A 22,989-nucleotide genomic window follows, 5' to 3' on the forward strand; every position below is an offset into this window, starting at 1 on the left:
GCACGCTGCGAGCTTTTTGTTTTGAAAAATCCACTCGGTTTCGCCGGAATATATTATACTTTATACCGTGTGACATCATTGACGTGCGCAGGATAGACAGGCCTTTAGTGGCAGCTCGAAGAAGAAGAGGGTAATCCCGTATCGAACAGTTGCATCTGCCACGTCACTGACCAGGCCGCTCTTTTTCTTCCATTCATTCGCTGCGTTTCTCGACACGGCTCGCTTCTTAAACTGCCCGGCGACCTTCCTCTGCCTCTGCCTTTGCCTGCGCCTGTCGCTTTTTAATCTACCTGGCCATCTACATCCGCGTTATCTTGCATCGCGCCTCGATGGCTACTAATTCGAGGATTTAGTGAAAGTAAGACCTTAAACGTTCCATGGTTGCCCGACCTAGGCATTTCCTTTTCTTCGGGCTAAGGTTTTCCAAGTCTTGCATCGATAAGAAACAAAACAGCGTACGATAAGAACGCTTCAGGAATAAATTTTTCTTTTTTATTTATTTATTACTAATCCCCGGCTTAAGATGACTTTCGATTTACCTTCTATTCGTTTGCGATATTTGCTTAAACCATATTTACGCTATAGTTAGAAAAACTGAAGAAAATAGAATGGAAAACCCAGGTTTCAATAGAGTAATATACAATAGAAAAACGATAGTACGAATAACTAAAACTAGATAAGGTTGTTGGTATCCCCTTGCCTTCTTTCTTTACGATTATCGCGATTGATTTTGTAGCTTTAATTTGTTCGCAGAATTGCGAGCTTCGGGTTCTCCCCTCCATCTCCACGTAACTCACACGTCTCTTCCTCCGTTTCTTTTCAGCGTTGATTACCTTTCACAGCATTTCCACGTCGCCGATACGTTTCTGACCTTGTTCTTCGTTTTTCCTTTCGAATTTTTGATGTTCCATAGCCAAGCGATAATTCGTTTAATATCGATTGGATATCGGTTCTGCGTTATCGCCGAAGAGAATTATCGATATCCCGATGTTTAGCATCGAACGTTGTTTTCGACGCATCGAGATCTTCTTGGAAAACCAAAAATTATTATTACTCCGAATCGTTCGATCGCTTCTCTTGCGTTGACGAGGTTTAATAGCATCGGCACGTCCCACGGAAGGTCTCCGGTAAAAGTAACTGGTCCGTTCCGATTTCTGTCCACCGAAATTCGATTAAGACCCTACAAACACGTCCCCGCCGCATACCCTTCGTGCCAGATAATAAATTCGATTTCGCCGTCTCGCAAAAGCGCAACCAGCCCCGACGTAAAATCGTCACGTCGACCGTGTTCGACGCCTGCGACGAATCGCCACTCCCTCTAAAAGGCCCAGATATTCTTACAAGATATGGCGACGAACGAACGAAATGCTCGTCGATATCGCGCTCCAGCGTCCACATTTTTCACGCTTCTCCAACGAGAATTGATATCCTAATTAGATGCATCGTACGAAGCGATGAACGCGTAGCCGAAATCATTCGTCGATAAATATAGTAAGCGTGAAATTGTGTGCAGATTTTCCGATTAATATATGATCGTAGTAGTTAGTCGACGTATAGTTGCCGATTGATGATCGAATCGGCCGTGTCCCTTTTGATTATTATTCTTGGATCTACATCGGTAATGCAATAATCGGCGTGTATACAGGCCATATGTGCCTAATGCCGCCCCTGTACTTACACACGTGCATCCAATAGATTCACAAACGCGTCTATGTACCTACGTACGTGTGTATGCGTTTGTCCGCGTACGTGGGAAGACCGTCTTACGTAGTTGAATTTAGGGAAGCCGAAGATTGATTTTAGCGTCGGTATACGTTAAAAGAGCGCGACCGATTTTTTTAAATTCTCGTTTTTTTTTTTTTTGTTTTAAAATACCTATCACGGTAAATACCGAATTAAACGTTGATTCGATAGATGACAATTACGATTCTATCGGCTTATTGAAACTTATCGAAAGGATTTAAAAAACATTGCCATTTCCGCGATAAATTATATGTTATAAAGAAACGGAAGAAAGTGACGAAAGAGAGAAAAAGAAAAAGGGAGGACACGCGCGATTACGAGAGTGGCCCCGCGTAAATCCGTGTCAGGCCCGAGGGATGGCAGCTAGGATTTTGATTAAATCAGCATTAGAGCAGTTGCACCGTGCTGCACCCTCCGCATCGCGTCGCCTCGCGACAATCGCACCAAATGTCGAATCGAAGGTTGCACCCTACGATATTCGTGGACGGGACGAAATCGGGGGGCGGAGTAGCAGTCGGACAGAGAGGTTTAATCATGATTCTGTAGAAGCGCGCGGGGTTGCGAGCCTACCCCGCTAAAACAGGTGCTTCACAGTGCACCCTCGGTCTCCATTTCCATCTGGAACATGTTGCACTTTACGCTCGATTGTAGCGCGAGCCATTCGAGGATGGAGCTTCGACGAGTTACGGGCCATCTCGGTCTTGCGCTCCTTGCGATTGTCCTTTTCTACGATATACGCGCGCTACACTTACTTTTTTAGATCAAACGATTAACCCTTTCAGACAACGAACGAGTTTGGATAACGCGTTTCATATCTTTCCGTTGAATTTATTCCCTCGTTCAACCGGTTAGCTGTTTTCGACGAGTATACTCGTCACAAAGAGATGACGATATTTTGCGTTACGACGAGTATAGTAAAAAGTAGTTAGAATTTTCCGTTTGAATTGCAATTTTGGCGAAAATTAAAGTATATTCGTAAATTTTAAGACGTTTCGAGTATTTGCAGGCCAAGAGGAAATAAAACGAAGAAATAAAAAAATATGAATTTAGCTAACTGGTTAAAGCACATTCTGAAAATCTAACGCTTTCCGATATGAAATGTAACAATTTGGTAAATTTATACGCGTTACTTTTTTATCGGCAAAATGATATTCCCGAATCCATTAACGCAACATTTACTTTTTTACCATAACTTTGCAATAATATACGCGCGGTAAAATGTTGGAACAAAAGCAACGTTCTACTACGTTCATTTGATATTATTCGTCATTTTTTATCGAGAATAAAAACGCTTTTTACTCGACGTAAAATGTTGTTTCGCCCAATCGGCGAAATTCATCTAAAATGTTGTATCTCGATTTTTGCATGCAATACAGGAATAACGCGTCTTTTAACGAAATTCGTAAACAAGGGACTGCATTTCACGAGGAAATTTTAATTAAAAATAGCATCGTAATTTCACGACCGAAATGGAAGGAAATCGTTGAAAGCGGTTCCTGGAACGCACAGTTCGTAGAACATTGCGATTACTCGTTCCGATTTACTCCAACTGCGAATAATCCGGCTTTGCGATATTCTGCGCGATTCGAGACGATATTCGCGATCATATTTCGCTGTATCGGTACGCGAACGCGTTTCGATTTAAACAGCATCGCAAACATTCATTTTCAAGAGACAGCCAATTCGGTAATGGAGTCGTAAAACAATTAACTTAGCAGCGAAACTTTGAAATTCGCCAGGTCTTAACGAACAGTGGCCAGTTTACGTCATAGTATTTTATACACGGATTACGATTTACTCGACCAACGTTATTTAATCGAACTTCTATTAAAGACGTATTAAAACCACGGCATATAACATGGCATATAATACAATGTTTGTACGAAAGATTGCAATTTACCATACGAATCTTTACGAATCATGTTCGCGCGTTAGTAAGATAGATTGTCCGCAAGTTGGACGAAACTTATACAGGCGACGGTACGGTAACTGCAACGAAGACAGACAACAACGAGCCCGAAGAGATAACCCTTGGCCCCGAAGAAATCAGCGGCAAGCGAGTAGTTTTCCAGGTGTCGAAGTATCTGGTGCAAGTAGACCAGCAACCCTCCGCTGTATTCTATATGGTAGCGAAACGGGGCTTTCCCTTCTTGGCGATGCTCTCCCTGGTCGCGTAGCAGGAGCTGGTCGAGTTGTCGCCTTAATGCGAGGCCGATCTCGGTGTGCGTCGATGCGTATATACGCACATAGTCGACCGGAAGACGCGTGCGCTCGGAAACGCACCGTTCCACCCCTGACTCTCGCTAAAAGCATATCTGTGTCGTCTTGCGAGTACATAGGAGAGGTTACAAGCCTTGCCGGGGAGGAGTTGCACGGGTATATAAAACATTTACTAGTTTAGCAACAAAAGGGTATCGAAAGCGAACGCGTTAAAGAAGATGTATGAGTGCAGCGCGGGTGGACTTAAACAGAGAAAAGGGAAAGCCGAAGGTTGCTCGATCGACTCCGTGAATACGAGTATTCGGAGAACGTAGAGGATCGTGCAGTCGTACGTATTTCGTAGGTTCTTTGTTGCTAGTCGGCGGAGATCTCGCGCGGTGTAGGTGGTTCGGCATGGGTCGCATGGTCGACGAGATATCGGTGGTATTTTTTTGAATTACTACGAGATCGATCCAAACGTATCGTCGATCGAAATCGCGGCGAAATCGAAACTTCGTGGCTGGAATCTGACGTCGTGTGCAGCTTGGAACCGCCACGCGACTGGGTATCGTCGCGGCGCAGATCGGCAAATCGATCAACGAAGAGGAATTGCGCACGAGCGGAAGTCAAACAAATCTGGCGAGAGATCGTGGCGAATCGAATCTTCTCTACGCTGCGTCGTGCTCGGCGGCTGTCATAAATATTGACCGCGGTTCTCGTATCCTCCGAGGCGTACGCTCGTGAACCGGCATCTCCACCCTTGGATTTCGGTCATAAATATTGATCAGGAATAGCGTATGTACTCCTTACGCGTATATCCCGCTCGGTCAATGATATCCCACGGGGACGCGAGCGATGTGTGTTTGCCGTCGATGATTGCGGTTAATTACAACACTGGCCGTCTGTTTGTATGTCAACTCTGTGCTGAACGCGTGCAATCTAACGATCCCCCGTGGGAGGGGTAGGTTCTGCGAGATTGCGAGGAGCTGCTTCTTCGCGCTCGGCTGCTTAGGGACGCGCGCTAAGTTACCACCACCCACGCTTTGTACCAAGTCATTGTCCGGAATTGACAGTATTTTCTTTTCCGTCCGGTGATCGGTGACCAAAGACCCGGTTACGCGGAAGTAGCTGGTTCTCGTTGAAAATTCCGTTTGCCGAAACAGAACGCGTTCGTCTAGAGACAGCTATCCGACTTGATTAATTACGAAAATGTTTCTCCCCGCGCCAGACTCGTCGGAGATTCCATTCCCGAGACAACGTAATTTTCGTTCGACGTGGCATAACGCGTAAACGAATGGGACCAGCACCCTCCGCGGAACGAATTGTCCAATGTTGCTACCTGGATTCGCGTCGCGTCTCGCAGCATCGAAGAACAACGACCGGGGAGAAAAAAAAAAGGGAAGAACGATTGGATGACCAACGATGGACCGTCAAAAATCGCAGATGCGCCAATCCATTCATAGCTACGTGTTATTTTATTTCATAGGCTCGCGCCCCTCTAGCCGTCCATGACGTCTATTCGCCGATCTGGCGAGTTACGCGTAAAGCACGACGAAACAGACAGAGAGAAATCGAACGAGAGAAAGGGCTTCACGCCCATTATCGCGCTAGAGGAAGAGAGAGAGATGCGCAGAAAGCGCAATGTGGACACAGTCAAGGTCCAGTGACCAGCTGATTGATTGTCTCCATGGGGGTTGCTATTTAGGGAGTATCATCACGAGTGGGATGGCAGACGCTCGACTGGAGACACCACCATGAGAGGATGAATTCGACGTGGGATTTCCCCGTCGGGGACACCAGTCGGCCGATTTCCAGTAGCTCAAACCCGTTCTTACCGCATCGTTTACCATCATCATTTTGGATTCCGTAGTGCCTATCGTATAAATCTTACTCCAAGCTTCGATAATTTCTCGAGATAATTCGCAACGTTTAGTTCGACCTTCGATCCTTTGTACGCCGATTCGAAATTGATTAAAATTTTGCAAGTTCTCCTTTGTACAAAAATCATACGCGATAGGACAAGGTGTTGGAAGGGACGAAGGCCGCCTTAGGAGAAGCTGAGAAACAGATCCCTGGTTATCGATTAAGCGATTGCTCGAGTAGAGGAAGTGGACCTCTTCGGTGTTTAAATCAGGTCACCGGATATGTACCCGAAGAAGTCTATAATGGAGATGGAGCTACGAGGGACGAGAGGGCGAACGATAGTTTCAGACTACGAGGGCTGCAAGGTCGAAGGGTGGAGGGGCGAACGCCCCGTTAGAAATTAACGCAAGGGTGACATGGGCTGGCTTTCCCATTGTCCTTCGGCCTACCCCCTTCGAATAGGACGTCTGGTGAAAAAATTCAGATGTGAAATTTTCATTTCCGCTCCGGATCACCGACTCGGAAGAAATACTTCCTGCATAGGGGCTGGCTTCTCCTCCAAATCGCAAGACTTCGCGCTCCAGACGTTCCTTTGTTGCCTGGCTGTCTGCTCGGCGCACCTGATTTCTTCGAGACGACGATTCGTACGAGTCGATGACCTTCTTTCCGAAGAAACGCCCACGAACTCGCTCTTCGATCTATCGATCGCGTATACGGGATATTTTGGAAAATTAGAAACATCGATAAAGCGCAATAACGTATCGCGGTATCGATGAAAATCTGCAAACCCCGATCGGCGATCCTGTTAACGAGATTGCGATGCTCGTCGTAGAAAATCGCCCACGCAATTTACAATCGCTTCGATTCGTAATAAAGGAAACCGTCGAGCCGGAAGAATAGCTCTCGGCGAGCAACGATTCGTGGCACATCGTGGATCATCGGGTAGAACCAGAGACGTAGGAGCGAAAAAATTCAGATGCGAAATTCTGATCGCCGTCGCACTGACTGATGATCCACCGACTCGGAAGAAATACTTCCTGCACAGGATGAGGACGAGAAGAAGGGTGGACGCCCTCTTGTCTTCTTTTTCTTTTTTTTTTTTTATCTTCCACCACGGTGTTCATAATGGAAACATCGCATGCGCGAATCGTTCATCGATGATTAAAAGAAAGTTCGTCGATCTTGCTCGTCACGGTTCGCGCTATTTGTACGAAGAATTGAACGAAAACGTAAATACGGAGGGTGGATATCGTTTCATGCGAAATGCGTACGCGATATGGATGAAACGCGTGGAATCGAGAAATCATACCAGAAGTATACTTGTACCAAGAGCTCGACGGATAGACAAGGAAGAAGAAATTGTACGCCGTTCGAACGCTACTAGAATTTCCCACATCTGCCCTGGAGTACGTATCTCGGGAACGTCACGACGAGAAACTGACAATTTTCAATGGGAGAAAGGGAGAGCGTGGGAGCAGGAAGAAAAGGGTGGCCCGTCGATTCCACTTTTTCTCCCCCGAAATCGGATCGGTTCTGCTAACCGCGGAGGATACCCTCTCCTCGACGAGCCGGATACAGGATCTACCGTGTAGGATGCAGAAAGTCTAGGAGAAGGACGTGGCCGAAGAGGAAACCCAATCGTTGTTTACCCAGTGCGTCGTTCCCTGCGTAAGCAAAGCGTCCATCCATCCATCCATCGGGTCGGGCAAACACATCACCCGTTACAACGGTGGCGTAAAATGTTCGCTCAGTTCCCAAACCGTTTCTCCTCGTATTCTCGTCCACGCTCGAACGAGAACGACTTTTATTTTCGTTAAAACCGTCGTCGACTTTGACGCGGTGCTGCGTTTCACCAGGATTCACGGTCACCACGACTATAGAATCGCAATGGGTGTTGCTTTTTATTACAATCGCAGGACGACTGCTTCGGTCTCGCGCTATCTTCTCGTGTTTCTCTTGTTCCTCCGTAACGAGGTTTGCGTATCTCAAAATATTTCTCGTGGTCCGTTCGTCGTCCGGCCTCCTCCGGCAATCTCTTATCCCGGCATAGACTCGTGAAATCACTGGCTCCTGCCGCGAAATCGGAGAAAGAGGGAAGAATCGTTCTTATCTGTCTCTCCCCTTCCCGAGCCGGTCTGTCCCATTGAGCAGCGTGTTTCATAGGCTCTGAATGGGAAAAGGAGACAAAAACGGAGGAATAGAGGAGAAAAGAAAAAAGGAAAGGGAAAAAATAGAGCCAGGCAGGGAAGATAGAAGGAGAGGCGAGACTCGATAGAGGGACAGAGGTAGATCCCGCTGACAGGGGCGCGACTCCTGATTGCTGTCGCATTGTGCATCGCCTTGTCCCGCAACGAGAACGACGCATTGTCGCGTGTACGAGCGTTGAATACGTTTGGCAAGACTCCCGATGACGTGGGAGGAACCGAAACAGAGGGAGACGCGGGCGAACCGCGGGAGAAGAACCTCGTGCGGAACAGGGGCCAAAAATTAAACCTCTGAGACAATAGGTCAAGCGTCCATAGAAATGGAAACACCAAACACGCCCTTTGCTTTATTTCCTTCGCGGAACACAAACGGAGAGCGGCGAATCAATCGATCTCGCCTCCTGCTCTTCCACGAGACGCGTCGCCAACTTTCATCGCGCGTCCTCGAACGTCGTTGTCGTTCAACGCCGAAGCTCGACGAATCGCTATTTCTAGAAAGTGATTTTCCATTTTATCTCTGTTTCCTCTTTCAATCGCGTGCTGTGTAACGCCGTACGCGTTCTATGCGCCTTGTGTCGGAGCTCTACTTGTCCAAACATTTTCAGCAGATCCGCGAAACATGGAAAATCGTTTACAAATATGTTTAATCGCCGTTACGAGACACGAGGTGTCTTTATTTATCACTTGCAACTTCTCGCTCGAACATTCTCGGCGAACGCTTCATCGCGTCGAAGATTTTAACGATGTCACCGAGAATAAAATTTCACCGTGCGTCTATCGCGTTTCGTTTTAGACGCGTCAATCCTGAAACCGCTTCGGGTCGAGTCTCTGGTGAGCGTGCGATCGAAGGATAAAGCGGTCGTTCTTGATAACCAAGGACAACGAAGCGAAACCTCTTTAAGGAAAGTACCGTCTTCGGCAATCGAATTACCGGCAGGGTCAGTCGGCCCCGCCAAGCCGCGGTAAACTTGTAAAACAATAAAAGCTTCCGGTGACCCAGCGAACCGGTACATTGAGTTAGCCAACTCCAACTTTTCACCGGAAACCACCGCAAACTCGAACCGTGTAGCAGTCAGGATGTCCAAGCCCCGGCTTTTTCCAGCTCTTGTCGACCAAACCGGGAAACTACGAGACCGATCGTGACGAGTCTTAAAGCGTTAAAATCTAACAAGCGTTTGATACATAGAAGTACGAGTATACGTTGGTCGTGTGTAAATAACGTAAGCGGCGGCGAAAGTAAGCGAAACACGCTGGAAAGAGGTCGGCGCGACCAAAGTGCCGAGTACTTTATTAATATCTTTGCGATGAATCGTTTAGATTATTAAAAACGGCAAATAAATTCCGCCGTCGTGCCGAACTTCTTCCAACTTTTCCTCTCGTCCCCTTATTTTCCCGAAACTTTGAACGTTCAGCAAATTATGCCACGCGACGCGCTCAAGTTGCAGCTAACGTTTCCTTGCGAACTACATCCGCGTGCTTAACTACTGTCATAACGGTATTCGTTAAAATGATCGATCTGCCGTTAATCCATCGTGCGCAGAGTCAGTCAACTGCGAAACCGTTCTCCGCGCGTGAATACGTTCGATTCTCGGCTATTTTTACCACACTCTGTTTAATCTTCGTTCATCCTGAAACACCTAGCGTGTCCCCCCTGGGCCGGTGATTCGGCGAGTCGCTCTTTCCAAGCAGAATATCGAGGAGCCCTGGAGCGCGGACGCGTTTTTCCCCCTGTGCATCGGCAGATCGAAATAAAACGGCCAGGCATAATGAAAATAACGGCGCGCCGTGTCGCTGGACAGCGAAAGAAATAAAGCCGGGGTTGAGAGACGACGAGGTTGAGGGATACGCGAGGGCCACGCGAGGGTCAGAGGGACAGGGAGAGGAAGGGAAGCAGAGGAGAGAGGCGGGGAACGGGGGTGGGCGTTCTCACGATTATACGAGCAACCCTTTGCTGCGTGAACACGCCGCGCTGGTCGTCGCGAGGCGAGGGCATGCGTGCAGGCCTGCTATATCCATTACGCTTATTACAACCCCGACCGCCGCCACTATCCTTTAACCATCCGCTCCCTCGTACCACCGCCCACCCTTTTACGTGGATGAACATCGATCGACACCCGACCTGGAACAGTCCGTCCACCAGGTAACCAAATTGCCCCCATTCTCGGGAATTCTCTCTCTTCGGAAACGAGCTGCCGGTCGCTTCTTCTTCGTACTCGATTTTTCTTCCCACTCGCGTCATTACGCGCCCTGTCACGCCAACGTTTCCCGCGCCCCTCTCGGATACAGTTCGCATAGCGCGAGTCGATTACGCGCAATGCCACTGTCTCCTCGATCGATCCTCTTTCGACCGATAATCGCTCGTTGCCTGCCTTTCCAGAGACGTTTCCTTCTTCTATCGTTTCGTATGTCGTTACAGGAGAACCGTACTCTTTTTACGCAAGTTGATACGGCTCGATTCATCCAGGCTGGCTTCCAAGCGGAGAGAACACGAAAAAGCAGGCAGTTCGCTGCCAAATAGACGATTGGTTGCCGTTAACGAGAGCAGGATAGGTCGATGGGTTTACGATCTCTAAGCTTGATGAAACGAAGTAACCAACGATGGAGCGAGTATCTTGCGCTTTTGTCGTCGAAGCAGATTAACACGTGTACGCTAATTGGTATAATTTTAATAGTTGATGGATGAAGCAACGTACGAAACGTCGTCGATGATCCCTGTACTCTCGTTGCTTCTTGCTTGCGAAGAGCGAAGCTTCTTCCTCGACAGCGACGAAAGCAGCGTCGCTGCACGTGGCTGCGTATAGTTGTGCGCGAAACGCGGTTCCACAATTTACAGGGTAAAAGCGACCGAGCGTGATATATCGTACGGTGCCGCTAAGTGGAAGCTGACGCTCTCTTTTTCCTCTAGTCCCTCTTTTTCCCAGAGACAGCGGAGCGTACAAGAGACACGGAGGAGACAGAGACGACGAGGAAAGCGCGAGAACGCGGCGCGACCAGAGGAGGAAAAAGAGGCTGCGGGGAAGTTGTTCGGACGAGCAGCTGTATTAAGTGCGCCTATAGATTACGCTCGGGGAAAAAGTGGAGACCCCGGCACGCTAAAACGTTCCGGAAAAAAGATTACCCTATGCACTCCATACGTCATTCGTGCGCGGCCCGTTTCGGTGCACACGCGTAAGCAGCAGTGTCTTCGCGTTGTTTGCCCGTGATGACGTCGCGCCGTTCCTACTTGGCGAGTCGATCAACCGATCAACAAATATATCGAATAAAAATAAGTAATATCGCGATAATTTCGGCACGCGGTACACCGATAAAGTCTTGCCCTATCCATTCGTTCACGGTTCCATTTCATTTCCTTTTAACGTCGAAATAAGGCTAATTCCGTGGACTTTCTCAGCTCGTATCGCGTTTCGACAGATGGATAAGAAGCAAATGACACACCGCGTTCTAATGACGCAGCATGTTTTTATTAATGTTCGTTTAGATTGCGAATTTAAAGTCACGCGACGCCAGTTTGCGTTCCACGAGATTACCAAAAATTGTGGCAAAGTGGGATCGTACCTGACCGATAACGTTAAACTCGTAAGCAGAGTAATCGTAATGTGGACTGGACAGAGGGTTATAGAAGAGACGTAAGATTCGCTGTAAAATTGCTGGAAACGTTCGTTAGAAAGAGCGAGATGATCGTTCGGGTAAAAAGGCAAAGGAACGATCGAAAGATTATTTTAAAGGAAATACGTATCTCTTTAAAAGTTACGGGACAAAATGTTCGTTTAGAGGATTTAGTGGCTGCTAAGGAAGGGAAAAAGCACGAGGTTATTCAAGAACAAACGATAAAGTTTCTTCGTCGAAATTTATTAGTTTCAGTTTCGTTCCTACTTCTAGCGAACCTTACAAAGCGTACACGTTCGACCTCTGTTTCTTCGATCGATCAGCGAGTTAATCGCAACACGTCGTGGCGAACGAGGTGAACAGGCATGGAATCGCGAACGATCGATCGTGAAATTTTCGTACAGCCGCGCAGCGTCGGCCAAGTACGCGCTTCGTATTACGCGCAATCTGTTCCTGCTTTCTCTTTTTCAGTTTGTATCGTAACGCCGAACCATAGTTTTACATTGATTGCTTACAAGAAAGAGTATTATTACGTGGGACGATCGAGCTAAATTACTTCGAAAATATAAACGGTACACGAGTACTCTGATTAGAATAATCTTCCCTTAAACGTTAGTTTTCAGCGATGATAAAATAACGTTAGTTTTACTTTTCTTCTTCTTTCTCGACGATTTTTCCCCTTGTTCGATTCGTTTGTTAGAGCGACGGTCGATATCAACGCTCGTCATATCGATCAACAGGAATGAACACGATATTTAAGGTTGAAAACGACAAATGTTTTACCAGTTTTGATCGTTTAATCGTCTTATAGATAGGCAAAGTAGGAAATACCTGACGCGTTTGTTATATTGTAGAAATATCGCTATCGATTTGAAAAGACAAAGAGAAATGACAAAAAAAGGAAGAAATATTTTACGATGCAACTTGATTTTGTACACCGCATCGTAGCATAGGTGCAACTTAATTCTTAAACTCTACATTTTATTGTCGATCGTACATAATAAGTATAGAAAATAAATTCTATAAGAGATTTTTTCAGTCGCAAATAACGCGTTCATTCCTTTCTCGAACAAACGGCGACCAAACAGTGGTCCTATTTCTAGCTATTCAAGCTTGTAAAATTTATTGCAGGATTATTTATTATACACACGTCGAATTTCGTATAAAACTTTGTCGTTCTATAAAATTCAACCTCTCACGTCCAGCATCGCGGAAAGTTCGATTATCTCTTTCTGTAACAACTTACGATAATCTGGCTTTAGACGAAACTTATTTAAACGTATTACAACGTCTTCGGATCTACCTGTATAACGGAAATTAAATCAATTTTATCGAAAGTTGACATGAAACTCTCGATTCCCGTCGATCGAAAAATCAACGCGGTAAATCGCGATAGAGTCGACGAAAACACGAAAAGAAGAATAAATAGGGGCAACTGTGTGTATGTGTTTCCACGTTTTCTTTTGTAAATAAGATCTTTCAGTTTAGCCATTGAGCTACAAAACTTTTACGGAAAAGTTACATCGTAGCGTTAACTTACGCGATCCTTGCCTTCTTTAATACAGAGTTAAATATTCGCTAAATATATGTATACAGTATATATAATATATATATATAATACTTGAATATTAATTGCATTGGCAGGACATTGCACAAGTGCGTTCGCTGCACCCACGAAAACCTGTACCTTTTTATAAGTACTCACTTTCGTCCTTCTCCTTTCGATAATAAATAATCTTACATTGCACTATGATAAATTCATATCGTTGTGAAATAAATATCTATTCGAAGAGCACGTTGCCATTTGTAATATCGATAAATATTTTATATCAACCCATTCAGCGTCACAATACGACTGCAATAACATTATTAATAAATAACAGGCTCCTGGCTTTCGAGTTTCGTTCCCGTATTTCTGAGAAACAGGATCTTGTACCATATTCGCAAGATCCTCTACTCGTTGCAACTAAATAAATTACAACGTTCATTGATAACTTTTAAAATAATAGACTCGAGTCACGGATACTTTAGATATTTCGATATGAATTTTTAGTTGCGTATGCGTAGTGAAATGGAATGTACATGTTGTCTTACGAAGTATCAAAGGTTTTCGCATCTTATTTATTTCAAATTTGAATTTTCTCGAAATAATTGTCGTTAGAAATGCAGAATGTACTAGGGAACAAACGAGGTATAAACAAAGAAGAAAACGAGTAACGGTCGAAGCAAAAATACAACAAAAGAAGACGGCAAGTAAAACGTGTAAATAAATCTAAACAACGATAAATAAACGGAAGGAAATTGTGTAGCGCTGAATGCGTTGCTGGTATACTTAAATTAAAATATACCTTTGATTTCTTATAAATAAACATTTATCATATATAATCGATCTTGATTAAATACGTACACGCGTTTATGCGAGACTCGCGAAAAGTATGTTTGCCACTAAATAACGAAGCGAGAGCACGTGTTATCCTAGAAATTCTCTGCCGAAGAAACTTTACGAATTTTTTAAACGGGTGCTTCTCAATTAACAAAATTGCTATAACGCGATCTGTTTATCGTTTTTTGTTAAACGTTTATTTGCCGTGGCCGAGTTGCAAGAAAACTATCGTGGTAAAAAGTCGTAACGAAACCGAGAACCATCACCACGTATCCTTACGTCATATAACTTCCGTGACAATCTTCATCTCAACGAAACGAAGCAGGAAAAAGTATGTGCGCCTTAAAGCACAGAAATTTCTGCGTTTTTACAATGTAAAGCGTGTCAAAGATGCCGATATATGATAATATTAATGTCTAAGAATGTATCTTCGGTTTCACAAACGTCTCTTTCTTGCCTTTCGAGCTTCTTCCTACTCCCTCTCTCTCTCTTCCCCCTTTTTTTTTTATTTTTTTGACGTTAGCTCGATCGACTACCGTGTTTAGACACATTTTACGGAGTAAAAAGGACAGAAATTTGTATCGACTCGGTACGGTTCACGTGGTTTCACATACGCACGGACATGCGTTATTCTAATTCTAACGAGTCGTAGCTCGATCATTGCACGACAGCTAAAAACGTTTAAAAGGCCCGTTCAAAAGACACGTTCATTTGCACGAATTATTGGCACGCGTGAAAACGAGAGAAACAAGTATACGCTACGTACTAAACGGACAAATATAATTACGATCGTAAGGTTATAAAGCCTGCGAATCGCTGACCGGACTAGATTCAAAAACACGCAAGTCCGTTTTAAACTCGTTTCCACCTGATCCTTTTTTCTTTTTTTTTTTTTTTCTTTAGCAGTTTTCAACGGCAATTACGCTGTTTGACTAAAAATGCACGAACGACTGTAATTGGGAACACGGGAATGAAAGCACGCTTTTAATCGTTTTAATGTCCCGTGAAATGTTTCAGTTGAATATCCGTTCGGAAATCGTTCCAACGATGAGGCAACGAAAACGAAAAGGTTGACGGGTTTTCTTTCGAAACGTTGAATATTTCGCGGCAAGTGGAGAGAACATGGCAACGAGTATTTCGCTAGCTTGCACTTGGCTGACGTTGCGAGCGAAACGGACTTGCCGAGTTTTGTATCTTCCACGCAATAGCGAACGATTACACGGTGAAATAGCGAAATCAGAAATAATCAGTTTACTTTCTTAACGGATAATTCTAACTCACGATTGTACAATTAATATGAATTACATTTACCAAGTAAAGTGGTAATATCAACGACGATATTTGAAGCATGAAAATTGTTTGCTTACGTGCGTCCATCGCGAAATTGAAAGGGAACCGAAGAGTTTTTGTACAGAAACAAATGAACTTTTCTCGTTATCCGGTTCGTCTAAGCATGATATTTCCTAATAAAATTTCTATTTCTAACAAATATCCAAAAATAAGATATTAACGAAATTTTGTCGTCATTTGGTATTTTAGAAACGATTCTCCTCGAGAAACAACCGAAATAAATATCTTAGAACTAACAACCGAGGAGTTTCGGGAAGAAAGAAAATAATATTCGTAAATAAACGTTTACCATTTTTGTCGTGTGATGTAATACGTAGTCACACGGATATAAAGAAAAATATAATTAATAACGCAAACAGAAAAGCTGTGTAAAGTATGATTATATCACGTTGTAAATAATGTCCGTAGGAAAAGAGCCTAAGACTAGAAAGTGTCATTCTTGAACGACTAGAAGAACTGAAATGATCGCAAAAAAGGAAGCAAAGACTCGATCACGAAAAAATCCGCTACTTCGTTCACCGATCTGGAACTCGGCACATTACGCGGAGAGAAATTATAATTCGTACGCAGCTAGAAAAGCACACATATTCGAACGTTTTCATCGCTATTTACATTTCATTTATTTCTATATAAAATAGGAAGACCGCCAAAGCTGTATATCGAAAGCGTTGCTAAAATAATCGGCAAGCTTTGATGAATAAAAGTCGCGTAAAAGGAATTTCAACGCGATAAAACTGTAATAATTAAGAAAACAAAGATTCTTCCTTTCATTTTTGAACTTCGTAGCTTGTGCCGCGTATCACGTTGCGAACGTTAAAATTTCATTAGAATACGCATGCGAGAAGAAGAAGCTATCACAGACGCGAGCATAAAGTAAAGAAACATATAGAAGTGATTTCAACGCGTGCAATGCGTCAACGACTTTCGATAACAAGCATATACGCTTATCGTACGAAATTTTGCATTTGTATAAACGTTTCGAGAATTCTACGCTATGCGTTGAAGATAAGCGTTTATGACGTCGAGGAGAACTCGCGAATCGAAGATCGTTAGCAGCATTATTGATTTTCGCAATAACGATTGAAAGTTGAACGCCCGAATGACGTTCGAAAGGAATAAAAAAAAAGATGCATTCGAATGCATTTCTTCGCAATTATTGCTTTCTGCAAAAAAACCCTTCGATTGGTCGGCTGTTAAAAGTGACAGGATCGTGGTAAAAATTTAGCCTCCTAGTCTCTTCGCCAATTCGATTCGAATTTTTACAATTACCCTGCGTGTGTGTAATAGCACGTGCATTCGGTATAAATACGTTGCAATGTCGAGTACCAGCCTCGAGACAGCTCTCCAACGATGGACGTACGTAACGAAAATTTTCTCAAAACTGTTCCCCGAACCTTCTTCGAACGGAATAGAAACGATGATCCTGCGGTTAACTACGTCCACGAAGTTCATCGCGTGTAACGAAGATACTTGAAGAAACTTAAACGAACTAATCGAATCGCAATTGGGACGATTATGGATCAACCGAGTCCTTCAGCAAACGGACCAATGGATTTAGCTTACCATCGTCCGAATTTCTGTACTCCTCCAGCAGCTGTGAAATAGAACATTCATTTGGTTTGTTTGTAATTTTCTCTTTCGCTTATCCAGTCTTCTAACGTTAACGATTGAAAATATCGTTCTCGTTTTAAGAATTTGTTAAACGAAAAATATCAAAGGTATCGAGTCGAGTTAAAATTTCATAAAATTTGGATAATTTCGATGATTTGAGAAAAGAGATACCGATAAAGATCTCTTCGAAGTAAACGAGATTTACCTGATAAGATAATTCGCAAGACAGGACTGCTGTAGCCTCCGGATTTTGATGCGTGGCTGCCAAGAGCGTCGGGAAAATATATGACGTCAATCCTGGAGCACCGTAGAACGGAAATGGAAGAGTACACAGTTGCTGAAGAACGCTTGGTCCTGCTCCAACCGATTGAAGTACCAACTGAAACAGATTTTAAACGTTACGACCGAATTCACAAACGGTTAACTACGAGAGTAGCTAAATCGATTCTTTCAAACGGACGGGTCCGTCGTACGATTGGTTTTCCATTGCAAAACACCCACATGAAGCTACTAACTAACAGGTAGGTTCATGCTCGTTACACAGAACGAAGATGATCAGTTACGGCGGGCCGAATGTGCCGTGAGATCATTAATTTCCTTAAATATCGTGGGAAACAACACGCCTATATAATCCAGGTGTCGGTACGTGGCAAGTTCTTGTTGCAGGAACAAGAGAACGTCGCGACGTACATCTGCGGTTCAACGAGTGTCTTCGAACAGGTTTGTGCACCTGTGAAAAGGTCTCCTGCAGGAAGTACCCACATTACGAATTTTTATTTCCTCACCTACGTCCCTCGTTACACGCGTACCCTCTGGTAATGCTCCGACCATTCGCCAAGTGTGCATTTCGATCAGGTGAATGCGCTGATAATCCGTTTTCAAGATCTCACCGTTTTACGACGTTTCAAAGGTGAGCCGACCAACGATGGTCAAAGCGATTCGATGGAAAATATTCGTCGATGATGTTGCCAATTTTTATTACGTGTATATTATCGGTTTCGCTAAAACTTGTGAAAAATAAGTCGTCAACGAGTGTATCGCTTTGTAATTTTATATTACGTCAAGCGAAGGATACATTGCACCGATAAATTATGCGCTACTCTATGGTAAACCTTTTTCCTCCGCGTACCATTTTCTGCGTTATTTTAAAAGATCATTTTTACGCGGCATAAAACCGCCAACTGGATTTACGACGATCGTGAATCCTACGTATTTTTATCGTATTTAAAAAGCTGTGAGCAAACTGCTTGGATAAGTAGAGAACGCTTGACTGGAAAATTCGCCCTAATACAAAGAAAGTGTTCGGTCGTTTATACAGTTCGTTAGAAGACTTCGTACGAGTCCAATTCCTCTGCTCTCGACGGCGGCGCATTTTTACCTGATATCTCGAGGGGGCGACTAAAAATAGAGGGAAAGGAGTCCTCTAAGCAGAACAATTAGGCTGACGATAGGCGAAGGTTGTCGCGTCGAAATGCTCGAGAAGCGCTTTGTACCTATGGGGTCTAATCTTAGCTAGTCGTTGCTTCTCGATATCCTTCAGCATAGATCGAATACTTTGGTGATTTCCGAGAGGCCGATATCTCAAAAACGAGGTTCGATAGTCGCGCAGAAAGGAAGGACGTGGCGACGCGACGTTCTTCAAGGCGCCACATATTTCCACGTGTAGTCTGTTCCGTGACTAGAAATATCTCGATGAATAGGAGGGAAAAACGTTCAACCGGCAATCTCTATCTAGAGATACCTGCTTTTCCTGCTATAGAATTCTCGTTAACCGAGCTACCCTTTGCTTTTGTCAGAGTCGAGTATAATTTCGTATCTTAGAGACAACAGAGATCTAAAGCGATATCTTTGACGAGATTATTATTTAAAGTAACTTGAAATAGCATAGGTATTAGGAAATATTCGTGGTAACGGTCAAAAGTAGCCTACCTTAAATTCGTAACCGTTCGAATAATTATAGACTCACAAAGCTGTACCGAACCAGTCTCGAAAGTTAGGTACGCGTGTTTGTCGTTTGCTCACGAACTTGGCAATAAAGTTACTGAAACAGGCAGAAATAAATTGTACCGGCTACAAGAATATTCGGGAGGAATTCAGAGAAGACGATTAGCTGATATGCAGCGACAAAATGACAGCATGTTTTCACCAACACAGAGAAAGCTAGAAGTTACGACATCGAAGATGCTCAATGAAGTTTGTTTTCCGAAATCTATATTCCGAGTCTCGAAATTCGAATTCTAAGAAACTGGAACCTGTGAAACCTAGGACGTTGTGATATTTTCTTTTTTCCATTCCTACAGGGTGTTCCGTGTTAATGCAGTCTACAGCGTTTAAGAAGTAACGCGGAAAGATGAAAACAAACACGAATCTACACGTTGTTTCTAAAAGGAAAATCCGATCGAGTATTCAACGAGGAGATGATTTTAAATTCGGGGATAGATCGATCGAGCATTAAAAGAAGAAGAGTAGTCTTAACTTAGAAGTCCATTCAAGAAGCATCTCGTTCGAAGTAGTTAGAGAGCGTCTGTAATGTAAACATCTCAACGGGTATTCGTAAAATCTCCGAGAAACTCTTTATTTTACCAAACGATCCACAAATATCACGCGTACACAACCCCGTCGAGTAACAAATTAAATCTATATTTTTCACGAAACATCGTTCCTCAGGTATTCGCGCCATTCGACGCACGAAGGAGGAGAATATATCGTTTACATGGAACAAGCGGGAACGTCTCGCCACTCTGCCAGTAAATCTCAGTACCGCGATTTATCGATGAAAATATCGATCGGTGACGCGTCGAGTATTTATCCGCGATCCACGGCGAGTGTGGCGAGCGCCGAAACGAAAACCAACCGGACCACGAGCCATCATCCATCAACTCGCGGAATGGGCGATCGAGTCACCCGGTACATTCGCGTGAAATGCGGCCCGCAACACGCGACGAAGAAGGAAGAAGCTGTTAGACACAACACACTCAGCGGACCTCCCATCAATATACGGCCGAATGCAGTTAAGATATATTTACTCGGTTCCATTCCATACGTCAGCCCCGTGCAGCCGCGCAGCGCCGAGCCGCGCCGGGCCGCGCTGAGCCGGCGAGGAGGGTGCATCAATCCAGCGCGTGCTGGATGCATCGGGATGTGTAGCGTTGAGTGCACCGACGACGTCGCGCATTCGTCTTTCGTCGCCTTTTTTAAGAAGGTCCGTTGCTTGTCTGCGCTTGCCTGCCGAAAGTGCATCCGATATGGGACGGGGAAACTAGCGGAAAAACGCTTTTAACCTTTAACTGCCGGCCGATTCGGCTGGTGAATTGCGAGGGGACCATCCGGGGCAACGACGGTCTCGTTACACGATTTATGCGCGTTACCAGCTTTGCTTTCTCCCCCGACCTGGGGATGCGGCGGAATCGTTGCGGTTCCGGAGATGATCTTGGAAACTTTCTGAGAATCGAGCTCGAGATTGCAACGAGCTCGTTGATAAACGTTCAACGTGTTTACGAGCTTGGAGAATTTATTTCGCCTAATGTTACACGCTAAGAAACACGTATGTCGTGGAAATTGCGCGAAATGACTTTAATTCGGAGAACACTTTCGGAGCGCGGGCTTACCTGATTTTCCGGGTTGTTAACTGCAAAATATCCCAGAACCTGGAATAGTTCTGACAGGATGTAAGTACCACTAGTGTTCTGCGCAGGTCCAATTTCCGACTTGTGCGATATTGGATCTCGCGATAATCGGGTTATCACATGACTAGCTATCAGTCGCCATTGCAGGTTGGTACCTTCTGCTCCTAGGAGATTCTGAAATCAGAAGATTTGCGTTCTGAGAGAAATTGCCTGCAGTCTAGTTGGGAGAATTCGTTCAAAATTTTCACGAAACGTGGTTCCAAAATGATCGCGCGATTAGGCGATTGATAGACGTTGGACGTATCGGGAAATATTCTTAAACCGTCGCCTCTACGTAACGAGACGGATCTCTTTGAAACGCAACGAGAGACAGACCCCCGCGGAGGTTAAAGAACAGCCAGACTTGGTTGTCAGAAAGTCAAAGAGAATAGATAATAAACGTTGGTTTTTCGACAAACGCCGGCTGCGTGGACCACAAGGATAATCGAGGCGGTGCCCCATGAGACTCAGCAGGCTCTCCAACGGGACACTGGATAGCCCTTATGGTTTTTGTGGACGGGGGCGCGAGCTTTCGATTCAATTCGTGGTTCGATCATTGCAGACTACACGGGAGACCTTTCTATCTTGACAGGCGAACCCCTACGACACGCGATATATACGTATAATATCTCTATTGCACTTTCTGCGGTACTCGATCTAATAAAGAGGATACGGTGATCGAGAGAACAACGATCCAAGTTTACTTTCCCGATAAGATTTCGTTAATCTCCGCATCCACGGAAAATTTCACTTTCTCGAGACTTAGATTAATGCTAATCGAAACGTAGATTAACGTCGTTCGATCGATAGGATGAAATTACATTTTCAAAGTTTGCAGTTAGTATAAGATAAAGAGTGCCACGACAGAGGTTACAGTTGATACGTGAGACAAAGCGAAGGAGTTAATTGCGGATCCTTTGTCTTTTCCCCTACATCAAACGGTGGTTAATTAATTAAACGTCGTGTCCTATTGGTCAGGGAAACGGATAAAGTTAAGCTTCCCTCGCTTGTTAACACTCGCGCGATACTTTTCATCGTTCCCTTTTAAAACAAATAGACAGGCTTTTCGTATGTATTTGATGAACCACTTTCGATCGATGTTTCTTTCGAGTCGACGTTATTAAAGCGAATTTTACCTGCACAAATTTTATACTACTGAAAATACTCGAAAGGACAAAACATACAGTAACAGGTTAAAAGATACGTTGAGGTACGTACCTGTAATTTCTGAATGTTCAGCCCTGCGATCGATTTAAGTAGCCTAAGGCTGCGAACGATCAGAATCCTCATAGGCTGGGATACCGTAATCTGATTAGGGGTCGGAGAGGATCCTTTCTGATTTTGCGGTGTGAGTGCAACTGCAGCGTAAAGTGCACCGATCGCCCCCGCAGCTTCGGCCGAGGCCAGCGTCGAGAGAAGGTGCGACTCGACGTTGGTCTGCTCGACGTTGTTGTTGCCCTCGTGAATATTTCCCACATCTTGATCCGTTGATTTCTTTAAATGGCAACAGATGCGATAAAGTAGATCGTACGACGACGACAAAACTGGCGATTCGTGGTCCTGATCCACGAAAAAGTCGGTTTCGATCAGAGCTCGACTGTGACGAAACACTCGATCTACCAATCCACCTGCTACCAAGTACCTGAAACACCGATAACGTTTAACATTGTTACTAACTCTGCTATTTGTAGTAGCTTGAGCCACGTGTAATCTACCCTGGCAAGCATAAATCATGACTCGTCTTATCGTAATAAATTTATGTTAAAAAACGTAACGATATATGGGCGGATAGCATACATATCGACAAGAGGTTATTCTACGTTGAGAAATAACTGGAAAAAAAGTACAAAGCGTCGGCGAATGAGACTTTAAACTCTCGACTAACGATTCTAAAACAAAGCTGCGAGTGCAGCTGTCACCTCGTGTTTGTCACTCGTCGATGTACTCGATTCTTTGGCGACGTTCATTCGCACCGAGGTAACGCTATGGTTACGTCGATCGTTCGTTAATTCCGATTGTCTCGATTCAATAAAGACTTGTCGCAGTGTACACCGATCGGTATACGAGAGAACAGGCGACACCGTGTCTCTCGTTCACGGCGGCAAAGTGTGCATATGGGTTCCGATAGATTTGGCGTTATAAACCGTCGCGGGGGGATGTAACAGGCAAAAAGAGGCGCGTTCGCTAGAGAGACAGAAGAAAAAAAACAATGTATTGCTTACAGGACAGCATGTGCGATGGCGTAACACGAGAGGATTATAACATCAGTGGGTAATTCTGCGCGCACAAGCCGGCAGAAGAGGGAACAAGCGTCGGCGCATGCGATGCTCATTCTATCGGGTTGTTGTATATGTTTTTCTTTTCT

General features: G+C 44.6%; 1 protein-coding gene and 1 long non-coding RNA gene across 3 annotated transcripts in view; one reads left to right on the forward strand and one right to left on the reverse strand.

Annotated features, from left to right (window-relative positions):
- LOC110119491 overlaps positions 1-22,989 on the forward strand; it is an 84,401-nt gene that overhangs the window by 58,709 nt on the left and 2,703 nt on the right. The gene's annotated exons all lie outside the window — the stretch shown is intronic.
- LOC100646950 (S phase cyclin A-associated protein in the endoplasmic reticulum) overlaps positions 11,838-22,989 on the reverse strand; it is a 32,077-nt gene continuing 20,925 nt past the window's right edge. For both annotated transcript variants that reach the window (XM_012310964.3, XM_012310965.3), the window contains exons 12-15: positions 21,843-22,266; positions 20,568-20,759; positions 17,165-17,338; positions 11,838-16,942 (exon numbers count right to left, since the gene is read on the reverse strand). In XM_012310964.3, coding sequence (XP_012166354.2) covers positions 16,862-16,942; positions 17,165-17,338; positions 20,568-20,759; positions 21,843-22,266 — 871 coding nt within the window. In that variant the 3' untranslated portion in view covers positions 11,838-16,861. The remainder of the gene's footprint in view (positions 16,943-17,164; positions 17,339-20,567; positions 20,760-21,842; positions 22,267-22,989) is intronic.

Source organism: Bombus terrestris, chromosome 8, assembly GCF_910591885.1.
Source record: "Bombus terrestris chromosome 8, iyBomTerr1.2, whole genome shotgun sequence".
NCBI classification, from domain to species: Eukaryota; Metazoa; Arthropoda; class Insecta; order Hymenoptera; family Apidae; genus Bombus; species Bombus terrestris.